General features: G+C 37.0%; 1 protein-coding gene across 2 annotated transcripts in view; it reads left to right on the top strand.

The window, feature by feature from the left end:
* The first annotated feature begins 2112 nt into the window (after positions 1-2112).
* The window catches only part of sgsm1a (small G protein signaling modulator 1a), a 58920-nt gene continuing 36090 nt past the window's right edge, over positions 2113-24942 (top strand). For both annotated transcript variants that reach the window (XM_065250747.2, XM_065250748.2), the window contains exons 1-3: positions 2113-2210; positions 2316-2359; positions 20787-20862. In XM_065250747.2, the coding sequence (XP_065106819.2) occupies positions 2192-2210; positions 2316-2359; positions 20787-20862 (139 nt within the window). In that variant the 5' untranslated portion in view covers positions 2113-2191. The remainder of the gene's footprint in view (positions 2211-2315; positions 2360-20786; positions 20863-24942) is intronic.

Genomic DNA, 24942 nt, shown 5'->3' with positions numbered 1-24942 from the left:
TCCTGGACAATTGTCTAGGGTTTCCCCTTCAAAAGGCTCAGTCAATCAGTACAAGTACTGTCAAGTATAAGAACCTTGAATTAATTGATTATGGATCATTTTTGGATGTTGACCAATGGCAGGCCTGCTGTCTACAGCGAGCAATACTGTTACTAAGACAAGCCCCAGATTAAATTTAATAAGATATTGTTTGCTCATTTCTGTTTCAGTGTCTTCTTCTAGCCATACAATCATCTTTGGCCTTTGCATCATGCGTTCAGGTAGTTCAAAGCCTCTTTGAACTGACTGTAATTGCAATTTTTGGCATGGCCTTATTCAGGCTTGTCAATATTAAAGATATCAAGATTGTATTTTCACAGACTGTTCTTTTCATTATGATTTTATGTGCAAAACAGTAAATCACAACAATGAATTTGTCTGGGTTTTTACAGGGAGTGTCACAATATTAAAGTTACAACACAACCCAATGTCAATTCTGCATGAATATTTAATGATGGTTTGGATAAGCTTGATGCGGTTTAAAAAGGGAAACACATCAGATTTTTACAGCACCCTTTCGGCTTTGTAGTAATTGTCTCAGTTAAATGTAATTATATGAAAGTCTTGTTTCAACAATAAGGTGCTCTTACCCCAGAGAGATAAAGAAGAACACAGTTTCCACAGACTTTACTCAATTAGCACTGTTAATGGGCCCGTAAAGTGTTGCTTGGCAACAAATCTAGCTGTTGAAGATTTGGTTTGTAAGCCTTTTCCAAAATTTTCTCAAACCTGCTTCTCAATTAAATGTCATTCTGAGGTGGGAACACAGTGCACTTGTGCAGCAAGAGAAAAAAATACATTATCATATCATAGGAAGGAACACCAGGGAGCACTTCAATATGGATTTAAATAGCAAACACTCGTTTGCTTTATTACGGCTGCATCTAATGTTGGAGAAATGTCAATATAATGATGTTATTGTCAGTAATGTCAATAAACGTCAATTTGATGTCAGTAGCTGGCTACAAATGGAATAGCAACTACTGTGCTACATTTGCATGCACTAATTTAGCCAATGCTTTAATCCAAAGTGTCTAATAAATTAGTGGGCATTTAACATTCTGTCTTATATATATATATATATATATATATATATATATATATATATATATATATATATATATATATATATATATATATATATATATATATATATATATATATATATATATATATATATATATAATAAGACAGAATATTATAAATGTCCCAGTCTCCCTAAATTAAACACATTTTTTTTTTTAAAGTATGTCACATGATTATCACATTTGGTGATATGTGTATATACATAGGTACGTTTTTATTCAATGACCATGCAAATATAACAACAATAATATTATTATAATTTCATGAAAGCCAAATGTGCAGCCATGTTAACAATATTTTCCCATAGGCATAAAAAACATGTTCTTCACTGCAAAAAATTCTTACATTTTTAATTTTAATCAAATTGAATGTCCAAAACATTTAATCTACTATTTTACTATTTACTATTTTTACTAATTTACTATTTGTCTACACTGTAATTTATTAGATTGGGTTAAGCCGGGTATAATAGCAAATTTTCCATGTGTCTGCCACTATCAACATACTTGCACAGTATACAGGCCTACAACAAAATCGTTTTGAATTTACATTTGAATCACCTTTTTTGAGATTTTCTGTGTCATTTTTAACTTGATTTTTTATTATTTTTATACATAAAAATAAAAATTATAGTTCTGATGGCCAAAATGCATCAGTGTGCAGTATTTTATTATTTTTTATGTATTGGTGTCTCTAGCCACTAAATGTGAATAAAGGCTTTTAAACTTTTTGTACCAGAAGTGCCTTTGATGCAGTAGTTAAATAGGATTACAGGCCATACAATGTTATTTTGATTAAAACATTGTTTAATCTAGTAATTTATTCCTTTATTTATTGTACTTTTATTACATTTAATATTGTATTATTTATTTTATTAATATTTTTGTGTTGTTTTTAAATATTGTAGCTTTGGTCCTCCATAGTCCACTTCTGTAGAGAACCCATCCGGCCGGACTGTCAGGTCACGTGATCTCGCAGTTGCGCGTGCTGCCAGCCAGAGAGCGCGTGAACAGCAGCTCACGAGTGCGCCTTCATTCACTCTAGTGCTGAGCGGAGAGCAGCAGTCATGGCAACTACAACAGCAGGTGAGGCAAAAAGCTGCTTTCATCTTTCCAAACATCGTATTAAACGTTTCGCTTTGACTTGCGATTATTTAATAACTAATTTTCCTCAATGTTTGCGTCTTTTAGAAGCAGAGACTCGCCAGAGGCTACTGCGAAACGTCAAGAAGGAGGTGGGTGAGACTAGTAAAAACAAATAAAGAGAACATAAGGCTGAAACATAAGGCAAAGTAAACATAAGCTTGAACCACCATTTAAATTTATGAGTCATGTTCCACCAGATGTCTACAAAATTTGTTGCGGAAATTTAGCAGGGGAGCGGGTTTTTATCAAACATTTTACCTGACAGATATGAAACTGAATGAACGTTTGCGGTTAGTATGTAACGTTAGTTGTTGGTTGAATTTAATGATGGTAAGTGAACCTGAGGTAAAAGTAGTAAAATGGCGATTATAGTTTACATTCTGTCATGAATTATTTATTATCTATTTTTTATCTATTTAATATCTATAGCACCTGTCATATTTAAATGCAATTTAGCATTTCCAATGCATATTTATGTATTTTTAATATTAATAATATAATTGTGTGCGTAGTGTTTTAGACATAAAGAAAGTTTTAACATCATTTTTACAATCATTAAAAATGGCTAGTCTCTCAGATTTGTTGCTCTTTGTGGCTCACATCACAGCACTGTCTATAAGCTAACAGCACTGTGAACTAAATGTTCCTCATAAAGTTCAATTGTGACATGCTAATCTTCAAAATACCTGTGTTTGTCCATAAATTGTCTTTGTTTGGAAATGTTAAATACAGCTTATGGTTCACTGTATAACTTGATTTTCTCATGCTATTGATTCAGGGGAATTCAATCTCTTTAGGCAGTGAGAATGCAGTCTTGACTTTCAGTCATTTCATCTGATTAATAGGTTTCAGTAATCCTTTCGGCTCTATGTGTATTTGCATGTCTGTGAGCTAATGTTTAAGCTTTTGCTCAATAGTTGAGGTTTTACAGTGAGTGGACTGACTGATGGGTGTAGATAGATACATTAGTCCCTTCTTTCACAGCAGCACTTTAGTGTTCGCTGTAGCCCTGTATGGATTCTGATCGAATGATTTATAGTGTTTCCCCGTGTACCCCCACCCAGAATGTTTTAGATGTCTTTTCCGTCTATAACACCTGATTTAACTCATCAGCCTCCTTAAATGTTTGATGTAGGTGTGTTCGACTTCATGCGGTGCCATGCAGACTGACATGTAAGACATCAAAGTACCACGAGAACAATTTGAAAGCAGACCCATTCGTATGATTTCTCAAATCGCTTTCGCTGTAATTGATGTTATGCAATATGCACCTGTCAGTTCTAGCAGTGCATCTACCCTGCATCCGAAATTGCATACTGTGACAGTACATACTGAATTAGATGAAGTACCTATTTATTGACGGTTAAAACTGTATGTTCTATATAGTATAAATATGGGGAATATGGATAGTTTGAATGAAATTCGGACATACTACATCAACCATGTTGATACGTCACAGTATCAAGAAATACAGTGGGAAGAAAAAGTATGTGAACCCATAGGAATAAACTGGTTTTCTACAGTGATTTGGTATAAAATGTGATTGGTTCCTCATGTAGTTCACAACAATAGACAAACACAATGTGCATAAGCTGACAACACACAAATAATTCTAGTTTCTTGTGTCTTTTTTGAAAGCACCCATTAAACATTCACAGTGCTGGAGGAAAAAGTAAGTGATCCCATAGACTAATTACTTTAATGAAAGCTAATTTGTGTCAGAAGCTTGCAAACTGGATTCCAAATAATAAAATGAGTTTAAAGGTGTGATTTAATGCAACTGTGATTGCTCTAAAGACACTCATACATTTTAAGATTGCTGTCCTTAAGAAGCATCAGCTTTTATGAACCATGCCTCTCTAAAGATAACCGATCAGGAGTTGCACTCCATATGGCTGAAAAGGGATACAAAACAATCTCAAAATATTTAGACATCCATCAGTCTACAGTCTAAAAATTGTCCATAAATGGAGACAGTTTAATACTGTAGCTATCCTTTTTAGAAGTGGGCAGACAGCCAAGATGGCTCCTAAGGAACAACGCAGAATACTTAATGAAGTAAAGAACAACCCACCCAGGCTTGAAGACATCATTGGAACTGGCATGCATCTATGGCTTTACACCATGGAGGTAGCCGTTGTTCTTCCGAAAAACATTGCTGTGAGATGTGAGCCTTAAGTTTGCAAAAGAGCACCTTGGCAAACCCCAGAAAATATTTTATGGACTGATGAAACAAAAGTTGAATTGTTCGGGAAAAATACTAAAGGAAAAAAAGAGCACAGCTTACCAACAGTAAGCATCATCCCAACAGTAAAGTATGGTGGAGGGAACATCATAATTTTGGCATCTTTGCTGCCTCAGGGCCTGGACCACTTGCCATCATCGTTGGGAAATGAATTCCCAAGTTTAACAAATATCCTACAGGAAAATGTCATGGTGGTTGTCCGCTAGTTTAAGCTCAGTTGAAGTTGGTTGATGCAGCAGGACAATGACCTTAAGCTTCAAAGTAAATCCACCACAGACTGTCTTAAGAAAAATTAAGAGTGGGCTAGTCAAACCCCAAACCTTAACCTGTGGAATGACCTCAAGAGAGCGGTTTATACCAGGCATCCTTCAAATATGTCTATTGAACCGGTTTTGTAAAGGGTATGGGTAAAAATTCCATCTGAACGATGTGCAGGTCTGATTCAAAACTACTGAAAGCGCTTGCTTTAAGAAGTAATTGTTGCCAAAGGAGGTTCAACTAGCTATAAAATCCAAGGGTTCACTTGGATGTAATGTTTAGATGTTTGAATGTTTACTGAGTGTTTTCAAAAAAGACACAAAAAATAGAATTGTTTGTGTGTTGTCAGCTTATACACATTGTGTTTGTCTATTGTTGTGCCCTAAATGAGGTTTAGATCACATTTTATGGCAAAGCACACTAGAAACTAGTTAATTCCTGTGGTTTACATACTTTTTCTTGCCACTGTACGTCTTCATAACAACCGCCTTTAACTTGGATTATGTTAAAAAGCACATGTAAACACAAAGAACAACTGTTTTCTTCATTTAAATTTGAATAGAGCTGTGTTACCGCTTCTTCTTCTTCTTTGGGGAACTTCTGTCCTGGGGGCTCACAGGATATTAACGTGTCTAACGATTGCACACTTTAAAATCTTGCTTGAAGTAGTAGGTCATCCGTGTACTGTTTTTCGTATAAATTCTTACATACGTCTCGCCTTGTTTACTTATTTTCGTATCATATCATATTGTATGGAAGAAGGCTATTTCTTAAACAGCTGTAATGTCTCCCTAATGAACACACTAACAAGCTGATGAGTTTAATATAGCTGATGAGGGTTTTATTATTATAAGGAGACATTTTAAGCATTTTGGTAGGGGGTATTTGAGGACTGGTGTAGGCAAACACTGATTTATATCTCCCTATTGTAATTTGGGATTGATGTATTACTCTGCATTCACACCGCCACCGGAAAGAGCATCAATAAAAGCTCTGGCTGCCCTGCCAACGACGCTATAGAAAAGGTGTAGTGGATGCTCTGACGCTTGAATGGATTCTCTGAACTCCTCTCAAGCAGAGGTTTCCGCCTTCCAATTGGTTTCCGCCGGAAGTTTCCGCCTTCCAGTTGGTTGCCGCCGGAAGTTTCCACCTTCCGATTGGTTGCCGCCTAAACGCGTCACATCGTACATGATGCACCGCTGCTCTTATTTAAAATGAATGACTTCCGGCCACTTTGACGCTATTGCCGATGGCGGTTAAAGTGGCGACAGTTTATCGAAAGAGGACAAAACTATACTGTAGCTTTGGCTACATTTGTGCTGTGGTATTTTACCATTTATTTAGTATAAAAACCTCACAGCTTTGTGCTTGATGTCTAATGTTGCAGTGTATTCCAGTCGACACATGAAACCGGACATGACAGTGCTAACACACATTATTATGATTGCTGAAACAGATTAGATCAGAAAGATTGAAAACACATTGAGAAAACTCTCCCTCCATGTATTTATGGTTCACGACTACCTGAAAACTGAGAGTTGGTTGACATTTACAGCACACATCTGGCTGGTTACCCTTTAGCTGCTCTTAACCGAAAAAATACAATTACAGACAGAGCACCAGCATTGCTTATTCTGTGTCTGTTCACTGTCTGTGATCTTTCTGTCTCTCTTGCCCACACCTGTATTGACACAAGCACAGGGTCATGTGTAAAAAGCCTCTCCACATTTAGGAGCCCACCATTTGTTTACATTTCCTATTCATTCTGCTTTAACCCATCTAGTTAAATCCATTGTTTATTAGTATGTCCCTAAATAATCTCTTTCTGCATCCCTTTCTCCATTAAACTACATTATGGATGTTGTTTACTAAATTTTAACTTAATTTATGTAGCAGTAAAGACCAAAAGCACTTGATTGTTTTTTGTAGACAACAGGGTAATAGCTACAGTACTAAAGGTCTCTGTACCGTGCTAAGGCCTAAAGCCCTGTTTAGACCACCAGTGACTAGGATGGGGGATTGACATGATCTCATTCATTTTAATGAAAGCTTGGCAACTTCCGGCAACATGAAAGGGCTTGGTAGGGCTCTTGCTGTAACCGCCCTTCCGTATTAACGCGATACCGACAAACCAACCGCAGAGAATGACAAGCAAGCACAACAACCGCAATGACTACATTAAATTCATGAAGTAATGCCCTTCTTGTTTTACACGTCATACATGTTTATAAAGGCCTTATAAATTGTCAAGAGTTGAGAGAGTAATATGTTTTATTACAAGTTGTGTTGAAAGTAATACAACATACAAAAGCCCAATAATAACACAAAGATGTGTCTAATTAGGAACAATTATGGACAACATTTAGTGCGTTGTCCCTAAAATAACATAGATTGTGGTGTTTTTTACACAACCATTTTTAAAGTGTGGTCGCGTCCAGCACTGTGACAAAGTTAAGAAAAGTTTAGCCTTAATGCAAATCATGAACGACTTTGGGAAGCACCTACCAATGAGAGTGAGGCAGTAGAGCTTACGTCATCCATCTTGCATCAGTTACTGCATTGAATGGTATTCGTTCGTTTATGACATCCAGAATTAGGAACGCCTCCTGGCTCAGTGGTTCATGTAGGTTGTCTACAAACCGGAAGGTTGGTGGTTCAATCCCCAGCTCCACTGGGCCAAGTGTCGAAGTGTCCTTGAGCAAGACACCTAACCCCAGCTGCTCCCGACGAGCTGGCTGGCGCCTTGCATGGCTGACACCGCCGTCGGTGTATGAATGTGCGCGTGAATGGGTGAATGTGAGGCTAATTGTAAAGCGCTTTGGATGGCCATAGGTCTGTTAAAAGCGCTATATAAATGCAGTCCATTTACCATTTACCATTTAATGACCTGATTGAAAGTCTGAACAGGGCTTTAGCTTTAAGCCCCCTTTCCACTGTACACGACATTCGGACACGACTGTCTGAGTTCACCCCCTAGTGGTAGTTGTGATGGAGTTTTAGTTTATTCATAAATCCATGCCAACATGGAAGAAAAGCTCATTCCAGTGCAAGAAGCTTTATTTTAATATTCGCCATAGTGGAATAAATAAATAAATGCAAATAAATGAAACCATAAGCAGCAATGCATTTATGACAAAGACTTACATCCTACACCCATTCAATTTTGTTTTGGATTTTAATTTACAGTGAGTAAATAGCATGTGAATTATTACTTGACTCTCAGGCTATTTTGACAAATTATTTTTAAATCAGGTTTAAATCATAGAAAGTGCTTTGGGTACAGCAATGTGTTTTGCAGTGGTCCAACACTATTATAAAATATAAAAATCTAATGAAAACATCGTTATTATGAATCAGCCAATAAATCACTATGTTCTGAGTGCCAGTATACAGAACTATCAGAGAACAGGCTGTAAATGTGTTACTAAAACATCTCTGCAAGATGTTGTTTCAGTGTGTGGATGAAACATTAACACCTTATGCCAAATAATAGCAAGCAATGGGCACTAGCAGTATAGAACATGTTTTAACCAGTTGTTTTACTATGGGTAAAGATTTGTTTTATTTATACCATGTCTGTGAAATCCAGGCTTAAGTCTCATAATAAAGAGATTAAAAGGATCAAAGTTTGATTTCACATTCATTTTAATCATTGACATGACTTTACTTAGTCAATATTAAAGATATCAAGTTATATTTTCACTGATTGTTCTTTACATTAACTCTTTCCCCGCCATTGACGAGATATCTCGTCAATTAAGAGAAAACGCTTCCCTGCCAATGACGAGATTTTCCGTCTTTCCGCAATACCGCTATTATCCACCAGGTGGGGTCCACCCTTCCGCAACTTTTTAAACCCGTAAGTATTGCCCTATGGCAAGCGGCTGCATGTTCGTGTCTATTTGAAAGATCGCTCTGAATGGGATCTCTATGAAAAGTCCGTCACAAAAATTGAATTATCTCTGCTTTTTGCTCAAAATGTGGTGTTTTTGCAGAAACCTACCCATATTCAAAAGCTGATTGCAAAAGAACCACTGAAGGTAGGATGAAACGTTTTTTTTTTTTGAAAAGGTCTGTTCTTTCATTTGGTATATTGGTTGTTTATATATTTAAAGAAGAACATTTTCTTGAAGGCATTAAACTTTGGTGAAAATCATGAAAAACGCTGGCGCTGGCTGGCAACTTTTTTTTAAAACGCTGGCGGTGAAAGAGTTAAGATGATTTTATGTGGAAAACAGTAAATCACAAAAAATAACGACTTTAGCTAGGTTTACACAGACTGAGTCACATTTTATGAAGATTTTATAATCTTATTCATTTAGTGTCCGATTCTTTCATTAGGTTTGATAAGTTTAAAGGAACAGTATGTAGGATTGTGGCCAAAACTGGTATTGCAATCACAAAACATGTGGCTAAAGCTGGTACTGCAATCACACAGCTGGCAGTGTTGGGGCTAGTTACTCAAAAAAGTAATATATTACGTATTACATATTACTCTCAAAAATAGTAATGCCTTACTTTACTTTATTACTCCCTGGAGAAAGTAACTAGTTATATTACTAGTTATATTACTAGTTACATTTTTTTTCTGGACAAGAATGTTTATTTGGGCAAGCCACGGCCAAGAAAATGCTGGCTTCCTTACCCGCTACCGGACGCAGGGCACAGCGTTCGGAGAAACATTAAAGAGTGTGCACTTCACCGTCAAGTTATTTTCCTTCTGTTGAACATAATAAAATATGACTGAATCTCCACCCGTCAAAGTAGCTTTCTGTTGCTGGGAACCTTCCTCTGAAAAAGAGCTTGCCATTGTTGACGCTTCCATTTTCCCGATCTGTCTTTGAGTGTGCCGCTGCCGCTCTGTGCTGCTGGCTGCCGGGTGTCGACCAATCGGTGATGGTAAATGATACCTCGTGCCAAACTTAGACCAATCACTGTTCCATTCACGCCCTCCTCCCCTTCCCTTTTGTTCTCTGTGTTTTGTGCCTTGTGTGATGAAGGTGCTACTGGCGAATGTAATTAAAGTAACTAGCTCGGGAAAACTGTAATAATATTACAATTTTCAGACGGGTAATGCCTTACACTACTAGTTACTGAAAAAAGTAATATTATTACAGTAACTAGTTACTTTGTAACTAGTTACACCCAACACTGACAGCTGGTGGCCAATATACAAAACGACAACATAAACATCAGTTGAGGGCTGCAACTCCACTTTTTCAATGATAATATCCTGGTTATACCACTGTTGTCAGTGATATAAGTATTTGAAATGAAAATTATTTCTTAATGTCTAGTGACATTTCAGGGCCATTTAATGATTAATTGATATAAATTTCTTACATACTGTTCCTTTAAGCAACAAGCAGTTGAAAAGGGCATACCATTTTTTTTTAATGGAGGACTTTGCACAAATGAAATGGCACAGAGTTCAGTTTAAGTTGTGTAGTAGTAACACATGAACTGATGTGGAGATGAAATGTTTCACCTTTTTAGTCTGACTGATGAGTCATACATCTGCAGACAGAAATCTGTTCTCTCAGCTATCAGGTCCAAAGAACAGTCTTTCACCTATTATTAAAAAATTGTTCAGCAATGATCAGATACTTTGTTAGTTTTAATATTAAACAATTTATGACTTTTTAGAATAGTAATGCGTTCTTGTAATAAGTGTTCAAAAACATTGACTTTTGTTTTTTTAACACAAGGAACAATAGTGGTTGTTTTTTAGGAAGAGGGGTAAATGGGGTAAACTTAATTTTTACATTTTGCAAAAAAATTTAATACAGTCCAGCCACACTGTAAAAAAATGCAGCATAAAGTTAAAACAGCTTTGTTATGAAGTAAAATTCAACCTACTATTTCAAGTTTTGACATAACTTGAAATTGTTTAACTTGTTTGTTAAAGGAACAGTATGTAAGAAATTTATATCAATTAATCATTAAATGGCCCTAAAATGTCACTAGACATTAAGAAATAATTTTCATTTCAAATACTTATATCACTCACAATAGCGGTCTGGCCAGGATATTGTCATTTAAAAAGTGGAGTTGCAGCCCTCAACTGATGTTTATGTTGTCGTTTGGTATATTGGCCACCAGCTGTGTGATTGCAGTACCAGTTTTAGCCACACGTTTTGTGATTGCAATACCAGTTTTGGCCACAATCCTACATACTGTTCCTTTAAGTTAAAGTAACATAAAAATATATGTTGATTTCATTTTTTTTTTACAGTGAACCTGCATGGGCACATATCACAAAATAACATACTAAGTATTCCTTGAACAAAAAAGTGTGATTCCATAATAATGATTTTAGCACTGAAAAGGACTTTTTACATCTTAAGGGTTAAGAGATAACCCTGGGTTTTCAAAATCTGACGTTTCACACTGTGCCTTCCTAAACCCTGGGTTAACATTTCCATTTGCATATTTGTGGTATCAACAGTCATGATTGGATAAAAAGTGAGGTCAAACTGACTGAATTAAAATAGTGCACTGTTGCTTTAAATAATCGCTTGTCTCGCGCATTTGCGTTAGTGACCGAACAGGTCGCAACATAAATCTCTCTTGGCTGTTTTAAGTCCCCTGGGATGTCATTTTTACTCTTATTCAGGTGTTTTCAGTACACAGATGTTGACATGGGGTACGTGTACTTCAGTTTCTGATTGGCTGTCCATTGCTAAGCATCGAGTCACAAGATTCTAACCCTGCTTTGTTTCACACTGCATTGGGCACCGCAATGTGGGGTTAACCCTGCAAAGCGGAGCTAACCCTGCTTCCGAGCAGGGTTTCATAACCCTGGGTTAATTTCAGGGATAACCCTGCTTCTAAATTACAAGTGTGAAACACTCCTTAACCCAGTGTTAAAAGCAGGGTTTAGAATGAAGATAACCCAGGGTAAGTGCAGGGTGAAAAGCCCTAAACAGTGTGAATGAAGTCTCTCTTACTGTAGTAGCTGTTTCACCAGCAGTCCCTAGTCCAGTTTCAATATGCATGTTGTGACGACTTCAGCCTCCTAAGACCTGGACCCATTTTTTGTTGTCTGCACCATAATACTTAATTCTGTGTAACTGAAACTTGTTGTACACAAACATGGACAATTACACTTCTTCATGTTTAAATAAAATATTTGGTTATTATATTTACTGGTTCTTTCTAACCCCAAAATAGAAATTAGAAAAAGACAAACCAAATTTTGGATCTTGGAGGTTAAAACATTTAAATTCAACCTATTTAAAATATAAAACAACATTATTTTGTGTATTTGATATAATACGTGTTTTCGTGGTTTATGGTTCAAAATACACATTATTTGTGTTTGTTGTAGTCAAAGAAAATAGATTCACGTTGGAAACAATAACTCCCGTCATAGTTTACTTTAGGGTTTGTACCTTTTGCATATGGTTAACTAACTTACACACCAAAGGAAATGTAAAATCGTGAATCGGACGACAGGTGCTCTTAAAGTGTTAGCATATCAATGTGAAAGTTCAGTTGCACATTAGCATCATGCATACAGTGTGTGTCATGAAAAAATCTGTTGCCCTAAGATACGTGAAACCTATTGCTGTAGCCATATGGACAGTAGACAGATTTAGATCAACACCACCCACAGAGTATCTGTGATGGTGTGAATTATACTGTATATTTTATCAATCCCAAGTTTGTTATAAGATGAGCATTTGTTAGCTAATTAATTTTTAAATAGCCATGACATAAATTGTGCTTAGTAAAGGAGCCTGTGGCAGTATTCTTTACAATAAGACTTACAATAAGAAACCAAGGCTTTAGAGTTGCTAGAGTTAGATAGCACATATCAATAAAAAAGTTATTTAAAATAGTGTATATACTGTAAAATGAATGAAACCAAAATATAACTAAAACAGAACAGAAAATAGGTGCAATTATTGTGTACTGTAAATGTAAACGTATTCCACTGTAAATGCAAAGATACGTAGTTCTAAATTCATACATGCTAAGATACAGATGCTGGAGATGTCAAAGATCATCTATTACACTCCTTACTTTTTTCAGCTTGAGACAGTGTTCCTGTAACTCATTTTGTAGAACATTTTGTTAGCACCGCAATGTTTATGGGTTTAATTTTTCGGCAGCACACATACTGATTAAATGTACATCTTGTAAGGTCACTTTGGAGGAACGTGTGTGCCAAATGCATAAAATCTAAGTGTTAAATGATAAACAGTCTGTGCAAGATGTGTAATGAACAGTTCAGCAGCAGAAGCATCCAGCATTGTTGACATTTTGGATTATAAGCTTTTATGGAGATACTTATTTTGTTAGATGCCACTTTGAGTGCACACTTTTGAGTACATGCATTAGGCAGAATGTTTTCCAATGTTTTGCTGAGACCTTTTCTAGATCAGACTGGTTAAAGTAGCACTTTAAAAAGCATTGTCATAGAAGGTTATTTAAGTTATGCTTAATATATAGAAATAGCCTTAGCACTACTCATTGTGGCCGTGTGCTGTATTAGGTGTTATTTTGCTGTAATTTAAAAACGGAGAGTGGTAAATGGCAGCTGTTATTACTACACAATACTGACTGACAGTCCTGTAGTTTCTCACCATTGGGGCCCTGAAGTATAATTGCTTGTGTTGTGTGAATGTGCCTGGTCTTACTGTGTAGTGTAATAATAAGCCACTCAACCTCTTAGCCTTTTATTTCACACAAACATTCTCAGTGCGGTAAAGTATGGTAATGTGCTGCATTTTTAATTATTTTGGTGCTCATGGTATAAATCATGCTAAATGGCATTCCTGTTCACAGTTTGTATTAATCATTGGGTTTGGTTCAGAGTTGGAGCAACAACACATTTGGAAAGTAACTTGGCAACCCAAGCTGTGAGACTTTCCATGCCATCTCCATGGAAACCTTTGTCATGCCGCTGAGACATCGGGCACAGACGAGCTCCAAATAGACCCCTACACTACTCTCTCTCTCTCTCTCTCTCTCTCTCTCTCTCTTTCTCTCTCTCTCTCTCCCTCTCTCTATCTCTCTCTCTCTTTCTATGTCACTCTCTCATACAACAGAGTTAATTCACACTTCAGTTAAATGAGCCTGATCAATAAGACTTGTAGCTTTGGACACCATTAATGACCATTTATTGATAGCTCTCTTTGCTCTTATCCTATCAGCGATGCTTAATTCAGTCGTGGTAATGTTCTCTCATCGATGTCTGAATGTTATTGCTGTTAGAGAAGATCATTGCTTTGTTTATTGTCATTTGGCTTAGCTGGCTTTCAGCATACAAATGTTCTCGATATTATCAGTGTTGAATAAATGGACAGTTGTACTGAAAGCAAGACAATAGATAATGAGATCATGAATCAGCCCTAGAGGAAAAGCCTTCACGAACTTACAATCTCTTATGAAAGGGTTTAATAGAGAGGCAGTCTGGTGTGCTGCCCTGTAGCTTAACCCATCAGGGATTGGAGTTTTTGTAATTGGTGCTTGCCAGAGGAGGCTGTTGCTACCCAAGGTCAAGCATTTTCACTAATCAAGTCTCAATGACTAACAGATTTCAAGATAGTTGGGTTAAAAAAGTATGTCACCTTCTCTTGACAACCCCCTAGCTAGGGCAGGGGAGTACATGTATATTGACTTAAGGGGATGAGACAATATACTGTCTATATCGGTATGGTCTGATGTGACCCTCCTTTGCAACAGATGCTCTGCCTGAAATGTAAACAGAGGTCAGATTTAAGCTTTCCAACCAGCTTGTATGTTGTGCAGCCATATATTTTCAAACAGGACAGAAAACCCTGTATTGTTATTATTATTATTAGTGATGCACCAATGTATCGTCCACCGATATTTATCGGCCGATTTTTGATGAATTTGAAACCATCGGAATATCGGCAATAGCACGAGAAAGGCCGATACCGATTGTTTATTAATTAACTGCATAAAGAAATCCATTATATGTAAAAAATGAGTTAATGTTGTTAATAAAATAAATACTGAAAAGCAAAAACCACCTTTTAAGGTTGTCATGCTGTCTTATTATATTTGTTTTAGCTTAATTTGTGCCTCTCTTATTATGTTGGTCAGTTGAATGTTAAAGGTAGGGTAACAGATTTGATCCTGAAACATTTTTAGTTATGCTGGTTAAAAGTCTCCTCGCATCCTGATAGCAATCACTGTGTTAAGTTGTTTAAATGTATTTGTAAAAATTTATGTCATCTGTGAAAGGCGTAGGACCAAAAAATGTTCAACAAATCATAGATTTCGGTCCGAACGGACGTTTCCTTTTATGTCCCTCATACGTAAGCGTAATTTGAATTCCCACCGCGCATCGAGTCCACGCAGATACCATACGTCATCGGCGCGTTCACGTCCGCTCTGTCTGTAAACAGCAAGAACACCAAACTTTTCTGCTGAATTGACAACCTCCACAGGAGCAACAAAACTAAATGCATCTTTTATAACAACAACAGCAAAAACTTCCTGGATCAGCAAGAGCAAAAATCCAAATTAACATCAGTAACTTTAGTGCTATACCACGAGATGAAAACAGCTGCAGGAGGCAAAGGGTCTGAAAGGGTCGATGCACTGTTTATTTTGGTAAGGTAGGTACGCGATATGTTTGTATTGAGATGGATTCAGATATTATACTTTGATGAAACGTTGTGTTGCTTATGAAATTTGTGTTCGTTTACGGATTAGCATAACGATATAGTTACTACGTCTACACAACCGGACGTGTGCTTAAACTAATTCTGATGTAAACCAGTTGTTTTTGTTGGTTATTTTGGAAGTGTTATTCACTTTGTTTTCTCACTGGTGAATGAGACATGAGACGTGACCGTCTGATCTGTGCGTGTTCATGTGTTTGGAAAGAGGCGTGACTTTGGAGAGCGATTTGACTTGAGGGTGGGATCGGGATTTCATTGCTAGGCGGCTACCGTTAGCATTTTTCAAAATGTGTTACCCTACCTTTAATAAGATCCAATCCATGTTCAGTAAAAATAATTTGATGCAGAAATAAACTAGCTTATAGACCAACTGTATAGTATTGTATACAAGTGTTTAATATCGGTATCGGCATCGGTATCGGCCAGAAGTTGTCTGTTTAAATCGGTATCGGCCCAAAAAATCCTATCGGTGCATCCCTAATTATTATATTTTATCACCATACACAATAAAGGTGATTGTGACATCTTACGTGAGACAGAAAATAATGAGAAATTTATCATATATTGCCATTCATGCAAAAAATACTGGGATATGAATTTTAGTCAATATCGCCAAGCCCTAGTACAGGCTGGATTACACACCCTAAGTTTAAATATTTAGAGGTAGGTGTACCCATTTCTGTTGATCAAGATAACTGGCTTTTGTTTTGTGGTATTGCTAATCAGACCCTTTGACTGTGATCTGTATCTCTGAATCATCTTTTTATGTTTGATTAAGCACAATCATTCTGGCAAGCAGCAAAAGAGTTTTGTTTGCGTTGCTGATCTTTATACTCCCTTTCTAAAGATATGAAAAGCTGTGATTCTGTTGCATGGAGAAGGATAAAGGTTTGCTGTCTTTCGTTATTTTTGGCATTTAGGTGAGTCATACTTCGTGTTTAAACTCTTAAAGTTAGATTGATTAGAACAAATGTGTGCGTATATTTAAAAGTTATGAGAGATTGAGAACAAAATCATATTGTATTAGACTTTACAAGTAAACCTGTCAAGATAGCTACTTTTCATAGGTCAGTTAATTGCCCAAGAAATAATGGCGATAGTCAATATTATTGTCTTTTTAAAACCATTTAGGGGTGGTTTCCCGAACAGGGTTTAGATTAATCCAGTACTAGGCCTTAGTTATATTAGGACATTTAACTATTTTTTACAAACAAACCGTACCAAAAACACAACCTGACAAATTTCTGTGGGATAGTCACAGATTTTTTTGCTCATTTTTCCGTGGCCTTCTTACGGATGTCTGCATTTTTTGGACTTTCTTTTCCGTGACATTCTCATGGATTGGTTACTTAACTGTTTTGTCCTATTTTCTTGCCATTGTCGCTTCGGTTCACTACCATTGTCTTTAAAATATGTCAAGATATGTCAGTGCAAAGATGTTTTTAAATTAAGTTTTAAATTAGTCATTGTTCAGTGTAAATCCCAGCTTCACGGGTTAATTGCTTTCAACGTGTGTTACTCTGCTCACATCATTGAGTATGCACCATTACGCACACTCACATTTATAATAGTTACACCTCAGATCTAAACACTAGATCAGTGGCCAAATCATGAGCTCAATAGCAGAGATCTCCATGAACTGAACTGAGGCTGGCAGATAAGAGAGACATACAAAATGTGAAGAGCAGTGGGCCTCCAGGAACGGAGTTGAGAACCACTGAACTAGATGTTATGGTTATGTTTCAGATTACTTTTTATTTGTATTTCTCTTTTCATGGCCTCTGTTTTTGAACAGAGTAGACATGTCGGCTCGTTTACATTAATTTCCTCTTCTCACGGCAGAGATGCGGGTTGCAGCTTTAAAACCAATTCCATTATTTCTTTTGCAAACAAACACAAATGTAAACACTATGGTAATATATGCCCTCTCCAAAAACTACTGATGTCATGTTCACCTATTGTTCGATAAGTCGATATAATCATTATCGCGACAGGCCTATTTACAACGAGATAATATAGGCTTTTGGAAAAGATTAAAGAATTTAAAAAAAATCTCTAAGCCTTTTGCGAAGTTCTTTAAGATTAAGGTTGTATGAAAAATGCATAATACATTTTTTACTCTATATTTGTGAGTGTATCATGGGAGATTTCTTACTGTATTTTATAAAGCAAGTGCTAGGAAGGATTGATGCAGATTGACTCTTCTCCAGGGTGGCAGGTCAAAGAAAGACCTTTGGTTTTGTTCGAGCTTGAGTTGTCCTGTTAAATTAAGACAGTTATATTAAAATAGAAGAATACAGAATCCAGCTGAATACTTAATCTGCAGTGAAGTTGCTAGGGCTGCATGCTTAGAGAACAGGGCAACTTCAAAAATGGATTGCAGGTTTATTCTGATTAGGTTGAGGAGACCATGTACCCAGCAAGCAATTTTGCATTTAAATAATAGCTGTCCAAACACAGCCCAAAATCCAGATTTTTAGGCTAAAATAAGGCAACATTTGGACTGTCAGTGAAAATGTAATGCATGTCTAACCATATTCCAAAAAAAAAAAAAAAATGAAACCAAACACCTTGGAATCACTAGCTGCATTTCCATTACCCTTCAAATTGCTCCTATATATCGCAAAAAAGTTTTTAAGCTCGGGTGAGATGTTTTTCAGGCAATTCGAAAAAGGAATATATTGCAAAACTGACACAATATATTGACGTGCGTAAAAGTCACATGATCATTCACGGTATGTTTGATTGGAGGACAAGACAGAAGAGGTGTGGTCAACTTCATGTGGCGTCACAAGAACCGTGAATGACATCAAAATACCAGGAGAGTGATTTAGGAGTTGACTGCTCTTTATGTTTTCTAGTCACTTCTGCATGTAGGTCTGCGCGGCACTGTGAGAAGTCGAACACACTTGTCACCATTTTAAAGAGTAACTAAACCCTAAACCAACTTTTTTTAGTTAATGATCTGTAAGAATGATGCTTTATTAGTGCTGTTCATTGATTTTAGTAAGTTTTTTTGAGATTTGGATATAAAGTGTTTCAATACTACAATATATGGTGTAAAAACGTCTGAGTGCTGCCCTCTTCAGGTTGAACGGTGGCTACTGCAGTTGAATTTTCCTATTGGATGTTGGGTCCAAAAAATGACTCGTGATATAAGCAGGTTCAAGCTCACCACGCCCTTGTTACGATCTCACCACACACTTAGTTCGTCCCCTCTATCTCCGTTGGGGTCTGCCCACTTTCTTGCATTTTTAAAATATTGCCAGTGGGCGGAGTCAGGCTCTGACCAGGGGTTTAGTTACGCTTTAAGGAATTACTCACAACAACAAGATTACCTTTTAGTCACATTACTTCAGATTTTGGAAACGCTGTCATTTAATAGTAGTTTTTGTCGAAATTTAGAAAATAACGCTGAAGTTGTGGGACCCCTTTCCCTTTTCAGAACTGCCTTAATTCTACGTGGCATTGATTCGACAACTTGCTAAAAGCATTCTTTAGAAATGTTGGCCCATATTGATAGGATAGCATCTTGCAGTTGAGGGAGATTTGTGGTATGTACATCCAGGGCATGAAGGTCCCTTTCCACCACATCTCAAAGATGCTCTATTGGGTTGAGATCTGATGACTGTGGGCACCATTTTAGTACAATGAACCCATTGTCATGTTCAAGAAACGAATTTGAAATGATTCGAGCTTTGTGACATGGTGCATTATCCTGCTGGAAGTAGCCATCAGAGGATGGGTACATGGTGGTCATAAAGGGATGGACATGGTCAGAAACAATGCTCAGGTAGGCTGTGGCATTTAAACAATGCCCAATTGGCATTGAGGGGCCTAAAGTGTGCCAAGAAAACATCCCCCACACCATTACACCACCACCACCAGCCTACACAGTGGTAACAAGGCATGATGGATCCATGTTCCCATTCTGTTTACACCAAATTCTGACTCTACCATCTGAATGTCAACAGAAATCGAGACTCATCAGACCAGGCAACATTTTCCCGTCTTCAACTGTGCAATTTTGGTGAGCTTGTGCAAATTGTAGCCTCTTTTTCCTATTTGTAATGGAGATGAGTGGTACCTGGTGGGGTCTTCTGCTGTTTTAGGCCATCTGCCTCAAGGTTGTGCGTGTTGTGGCTTCACAAATGCTTTGCTGCATACCTTGGTTGTAACGAGTGGTTATTTCAGTCAAAGTTGCTCATTTTCGCCCACAGGACTGCCGCATACTGGATGTTTTTCCCTTTTCACACCATTCTTTGTAAACCCTAGAAATGGCTGTGTGTGAAAACCCCAGTGACTGAGCAGATTGTGAAATAATCTGACCGGCCCGTCTGGCACCAACAACCATACCACGCTCAAAATTACTTAAATCACCTTTCTTTCCCATTCTGACATTCAGTTTGCAGTTCAGGAGATTGTCTTGACCAGGACCACACCCCTAAATGCATTGAAGCAACTGCCATGTGATTGGTTGATTAGATAATTGCATCAATGAGAAATTGAACAGGTGTTCCTAATAATCCTTTAGGTGAGTGTATATGTGGCATTTTGTCACAGATTCATCTAAACTTCCCAAAGCAAAACGTTTGTATAAATAGCTTTGATACTATGTTAGTTCAACCCTCTGTTTTTTGAAGTAAAATCAGTTGAGAAACACTACATTTATCTGTCCCTTACTTTAACATGCAATGTACCCATTAAGGAAACACACGGCCAGGAAATCAGTCAATCAATTTCCTTTCAGCCAGAACCTTACTTGCTGAAAACCAAGCACTCACAAGTGTTCAGAAAATAACTAATTCATGTGTGCATCACAGTTTGCCTTCACCTGTGAGCAAGCATCCACAAAATTTGACCTGTAGAGTTTTTATTGTTTCGTATGGATATTTGCGTATGTGTAACATTATAAAGACAGACATTCCATCTGAATGGTTTTAGTACAGGGTTATTGTAGCACTGCCATCCATAGTCACGACTAGGAAACTCTTGAAAAATCATGCATGCCAACTTTTAATTTCTTCTTTGTTTCCTTTTTATCGTCTGGGGTTGTGAGTCATCCCTCTTGCACGGTCTACATTCATCCTACTCGCCACGTATGCACACTCTCCTTGTTATTTACTGCTGTTTGCGTATTGTGTTTCAGTGTCTCTCACAACTTTTGAGTGTTTAATGGTTTTAATAAGCGTATACTGTGTGTATATTTATAAGACCTGCACCATTTGAAAGATGCACCACTACAGATCCCAAAATAAGCTGTGGACAATTTGCTGTAGTTTATTATGCTGTTTGTATTCAGTCCACTTTTCTGCACTCCTTCATTAGCTTCAATCTCAATGTCCTCCACAGGTTAAGCAAATCATGGAGGAAGCAGTCACAAGGAAGTTTGTGCATGAAGACAGCAGCCATATTGTATCATTTTGTGGTAAGTCAAGCATATCCATCGTCTGCAAATTAAAAGGTTAATGTTTTTTTCAGTAACCCAAAATAAAGTACTTTATTTTATCTCAGAAAGTCAGATTAGGCCTGGGTTTTGGTGTTCAAGGGGAGTACAACCCAGAGTCAAATTTCATAGTTTAAAGGTTCATCCATTTTCTAAAAAAAAAAAAACTAACAGATAATTTACTCACCACCATGTCATCCAAAATGTTGTTGTCCTTCTTTGTTCAGTCGAGAGGAAATTATGTTTTTTGAGGAAAACATTCCAGGATTTTTCTCATTTTAATGGACTTTAATGGACCCCAACACATAACTCAACACTTAACAGTTTTTTTCAACGGAGTTTCAAAGGACTCTAAACGATCCCAAACGAGGCATAAGGGTCTTATCTAGCCAAAGGATTGTCATTTTTCACAAGAAAAATAAAAATATGCACTTTTAAACCACAACTTCTCTTCTTCCTCCGGCTGTTTGACGAGTCCTTTGAAACTTTTTTTTTTAAAAACTGTTAAGTGTTGAGTTAAGTGTTAAGTGTTGGGGTCCATTAAAGTCCATTAAAATGAGAAAAATCCTGGAATGTTTTCCTCAAAAAACATAAGTTCTTCTCGACTGAACAAAGAAAGACATCAACATTTTGGATGACATGGTGGTTGAATGAGTAAATTATCTGGATTTTTTTAATAAAATGGACTAATCCTTTAAGGTTTCTATCAATTTACAAGAGACACACAAACATGGACCAAGAGGGTTTAGGCTGGCCTCTGAGAAACATTCACTGACAGGAGACATAATGGATTTCTGATTTGATTTAATATCTGTTTAATAGGAGAAACAATTAGGAAATGCAATACATCTCATTGGGGTCAGATGTACTGTCTTTTAGTGTATTACAAAGGGTTGGCTAATGCCCATTTGTGAAAATGTCAGAGATTTGTAGAGTTACTATATGCTAATAAAGGTTTTTAGTATAAAAATTGAGCACTAATTTAGGTGTATGTAGTCCAATAAGTGAATGTGTAATCGATCCTGCTACAGCAATTGCAGTCATTGTAAGTTGAAAATCTGATTACCATCCACATAATAGTGTTTTGTCTATTCCACATGTCCAAATACAGAAGTGTGTTTGCTAACGCTGCGCAAATACATATTAGTGTACCATTACATGGTGTTTAATGATGGCTAAAACATAAACACAATACATGAGTAGTTATTAATAATGCACCTAATGCCAGGTCATATTCACCGCTTCCTGAAATCGATCTTATCTTTTCTGTCATTATTTATGTGTGCTGGAACATATTCTAAACAGTTTTAATATGGCAATCTTAACCTCCCCAGAAATGTAATCAGCACATCCCCGTGAGGGGTCAAGCGCTTGGCAGGTTTGAAGATTTAAGTGTTTTCCCTCTGTGAATCCCAGCAAATTGTTGTTTTTAACGTGTATTTCCAGCTTACAGCAAAAGATAATTAAGCTACTTGCTTTTTACATACTGTGGTGTTTCTGAATAACAGCAATCATGTGAATAATACCTTTTGATTAAAGATTTTGTTAACTCGCATTTTGTGTGCCTGTGGCAGCCATGGGTTTCTGTAGGTGATTATAAGTCATATGTTGTCATATGTGATTATAACTCATTATAAATCAACACACTTGGCAGCCATATTTACAGCAATTCTGGGCAGCAGTTTCAGTCTTACAAGACCAATATAAAAGATTTACTTTTAGACCTACCATTTGGACACACTCTTTTATCTGTTGTCCAGGGTCACATAGTAGGCAAAAATCAGTATGTCTGAATTCATAGTTTTTAAAATTCAGTTGGCGAAAAATATCCAGATGACCTACTACTTCTAGCATGATTTTTAAGTCTAGATTTGATGTGCGCTTTCTAATCCCATGAGGCCATGCGAGCTGAGGAGGTGCCAAATTCTATTGGGTGAAAAGAATAAAAATACAGAAAATCTATGAACCCGGTCGCTCTTATCTGATTTAGGTACCAAGACAAGTATTCCTCATGACTTGTATTTAAGACAGAAGACTAAAATATTGTTTACAAAGAGATCACAATAAAACAACATATTTACGATCAACTACTTAACCAAATATCAGCTGTATCCTAAATTCTGTTTTTGAAACTCAAATTGCTACGTCATGTTTGCATTACATTGCATACTCTTTAGATGCTTTCATCGGATGTACACGCATGGTCGCGGTTATGCATGTGGACAGAACTTAAATTCCGGTCTCTGTTTGTTTAATGGTCTCGCTAGTGACTAAACTGAACTTTGGAACAAATACCTCATCAGAAACAGAGATGCTCACAAGTCTCTGAGCTCGAGTCCAAGTCAAGTCTGATGTCTTTGAGCTTGAGTCCAAGTCAAGTCTCAAGTCTCGTTGTAACAAATAAAACTCTAATAACAAATAAAGAAATTACAAACATTTATAAAAAACAAAGTTGCACATTAAGTAAGGTCTAAAATTTGCATTAGGCACAGAGATCGAATTAAATGGTCTTTATTGTACAAATTAAATATAATTTGTATTCTTTTTAGAGCAACACAAGTGATTTTCTGTTTGTCTTGTGTTGTTTGATTAACATTAATGACACAGACTTAAGTTAATTGAGGTTACTGTCTCTTTAACTCTTTCCCCGCCAGCATTTTTAAAAAAAGTTGCCAGCCAGCGGCAGCATTTTTCATGATTTTTACAAAAGTTGAATGCCTTCCAGAAAATGTTCTTCTTTAAATATATAAACAAACAATATATCAGATGAAAGAACAGACCCTCTGCTTTCAAACAACAAAAAAAAAAACGTTTCATCCTACCTTCATTAGTTCTCTTGTAATCACCTCTCAAACATGGGTAGGTTTCTTCAAAAACACCCAATTTTGAGCAAAAAGCTGAGATAATTCAATTTTTGTGAAGGACTTTTGATAGAGATCAGATGCAGAGCGATCTTTAAAACATACACAGAGTTCTCTCTCTTTCACGTGAGGCGCTACTTCCGGGTTGTATAAGTTGCGGAAGTGCGGAAAGACGGAAAATCTCGTCATTGGCGGGGAAGCGTTTTCTCTTCATTGACGAGATATCTCGTCAATGGCGGTGAAAGAGTTAGAACAAATAAGCCCAGACTGGTTTCTGACTGGTTTCTTTAGAAATAAACAAATGTTTTTATTAGAAAAAGAATATTGTGAGATCATTTTGTGTGTATGTGCCCTGTCAAGAAAAGGAAGATTTTATGTTGGCTTATTTTTTTAAACACTTCTCTCTGTATGTGCACTACTGAGGGCACTTAAATGCGTGCTCAAACACAGGCGGAGGGCGAATTCCAAACAGCGCTTCAGGAAGAAGATGCAGCAGTCGCTTCACATAAAAACGTTACGTCGTTTTTCATTGCTCTTTTCAGCAAATGTATGTCTACAGTATGGACTACAGTATGACACAAAGTATTTGGAACGCATTGCATCGCATGCGAGCCGAACCGCGGATCCGTCACAGCACTACCCAAAGCTTCAGATGAATGCCACAGCACTCTTACGTCACGTGTTATGCGTGGACAGGTTGTAGGTGAAGGAGAGAGGGGAATAACAGCGAGCACATCAGACGTTTCCTAACAATAAACATTATTCACGAGTCGCGCGGCTCGAGTCCGAGTCGAGTCTGAAGTCTTTGAGGACGAGTCTCAAGTTGAGTCTGAAGTCTCTCTGTGTGACTTAAGTCGCACTCGAGTCCGAGTCTCAAAATCGAGTCCCCATCTCTGATCAGAAATAACAAATGTTTTGGTTTCAAGAGGAGATGGCGATCTTGGATCACTGCTGTGTGAGGGGAGGTTTGGCAGCTGATCTGTATTTTTCATTGGATACATTATATAATACACGTTTTACACAGTAAAGTTACTGTAGTTTTTAATAAGCTTTAGCTACTAAGGTTATCTAATATCTAGTTATTTATTTAGCTTGTTATCAGAAATAAACTACTCTTAAAGGACTCTATTGTTATTGCTTCTTTGTGGAAGATTACCGAAAGTTACTTTGTTCCACGGAAGCCGTTTGTTTATGTTGTTAC

Source organism: Paramisgurnus dabryanus, chromosome 5 (genome assembly GCF_030506205.2).
Source record: "Paramisgurnus dabryanus chromosome 5, PD_genome_1.1, whole genome shotgun sequence".
Taxonomy (NCBI): domain Eukaryota; kingdom Metazoa; phylum Chordata; class Actinopteri; order Cypriniformes; family Cobitidae; genus Paramisgurnus; species Paramisgurnus dabryanus.
The sequence above is the reverse complement of the archived record's forward strand: the minus strand, read 5'-3'. Positions and strand labels throughout refer to the sequence as shown.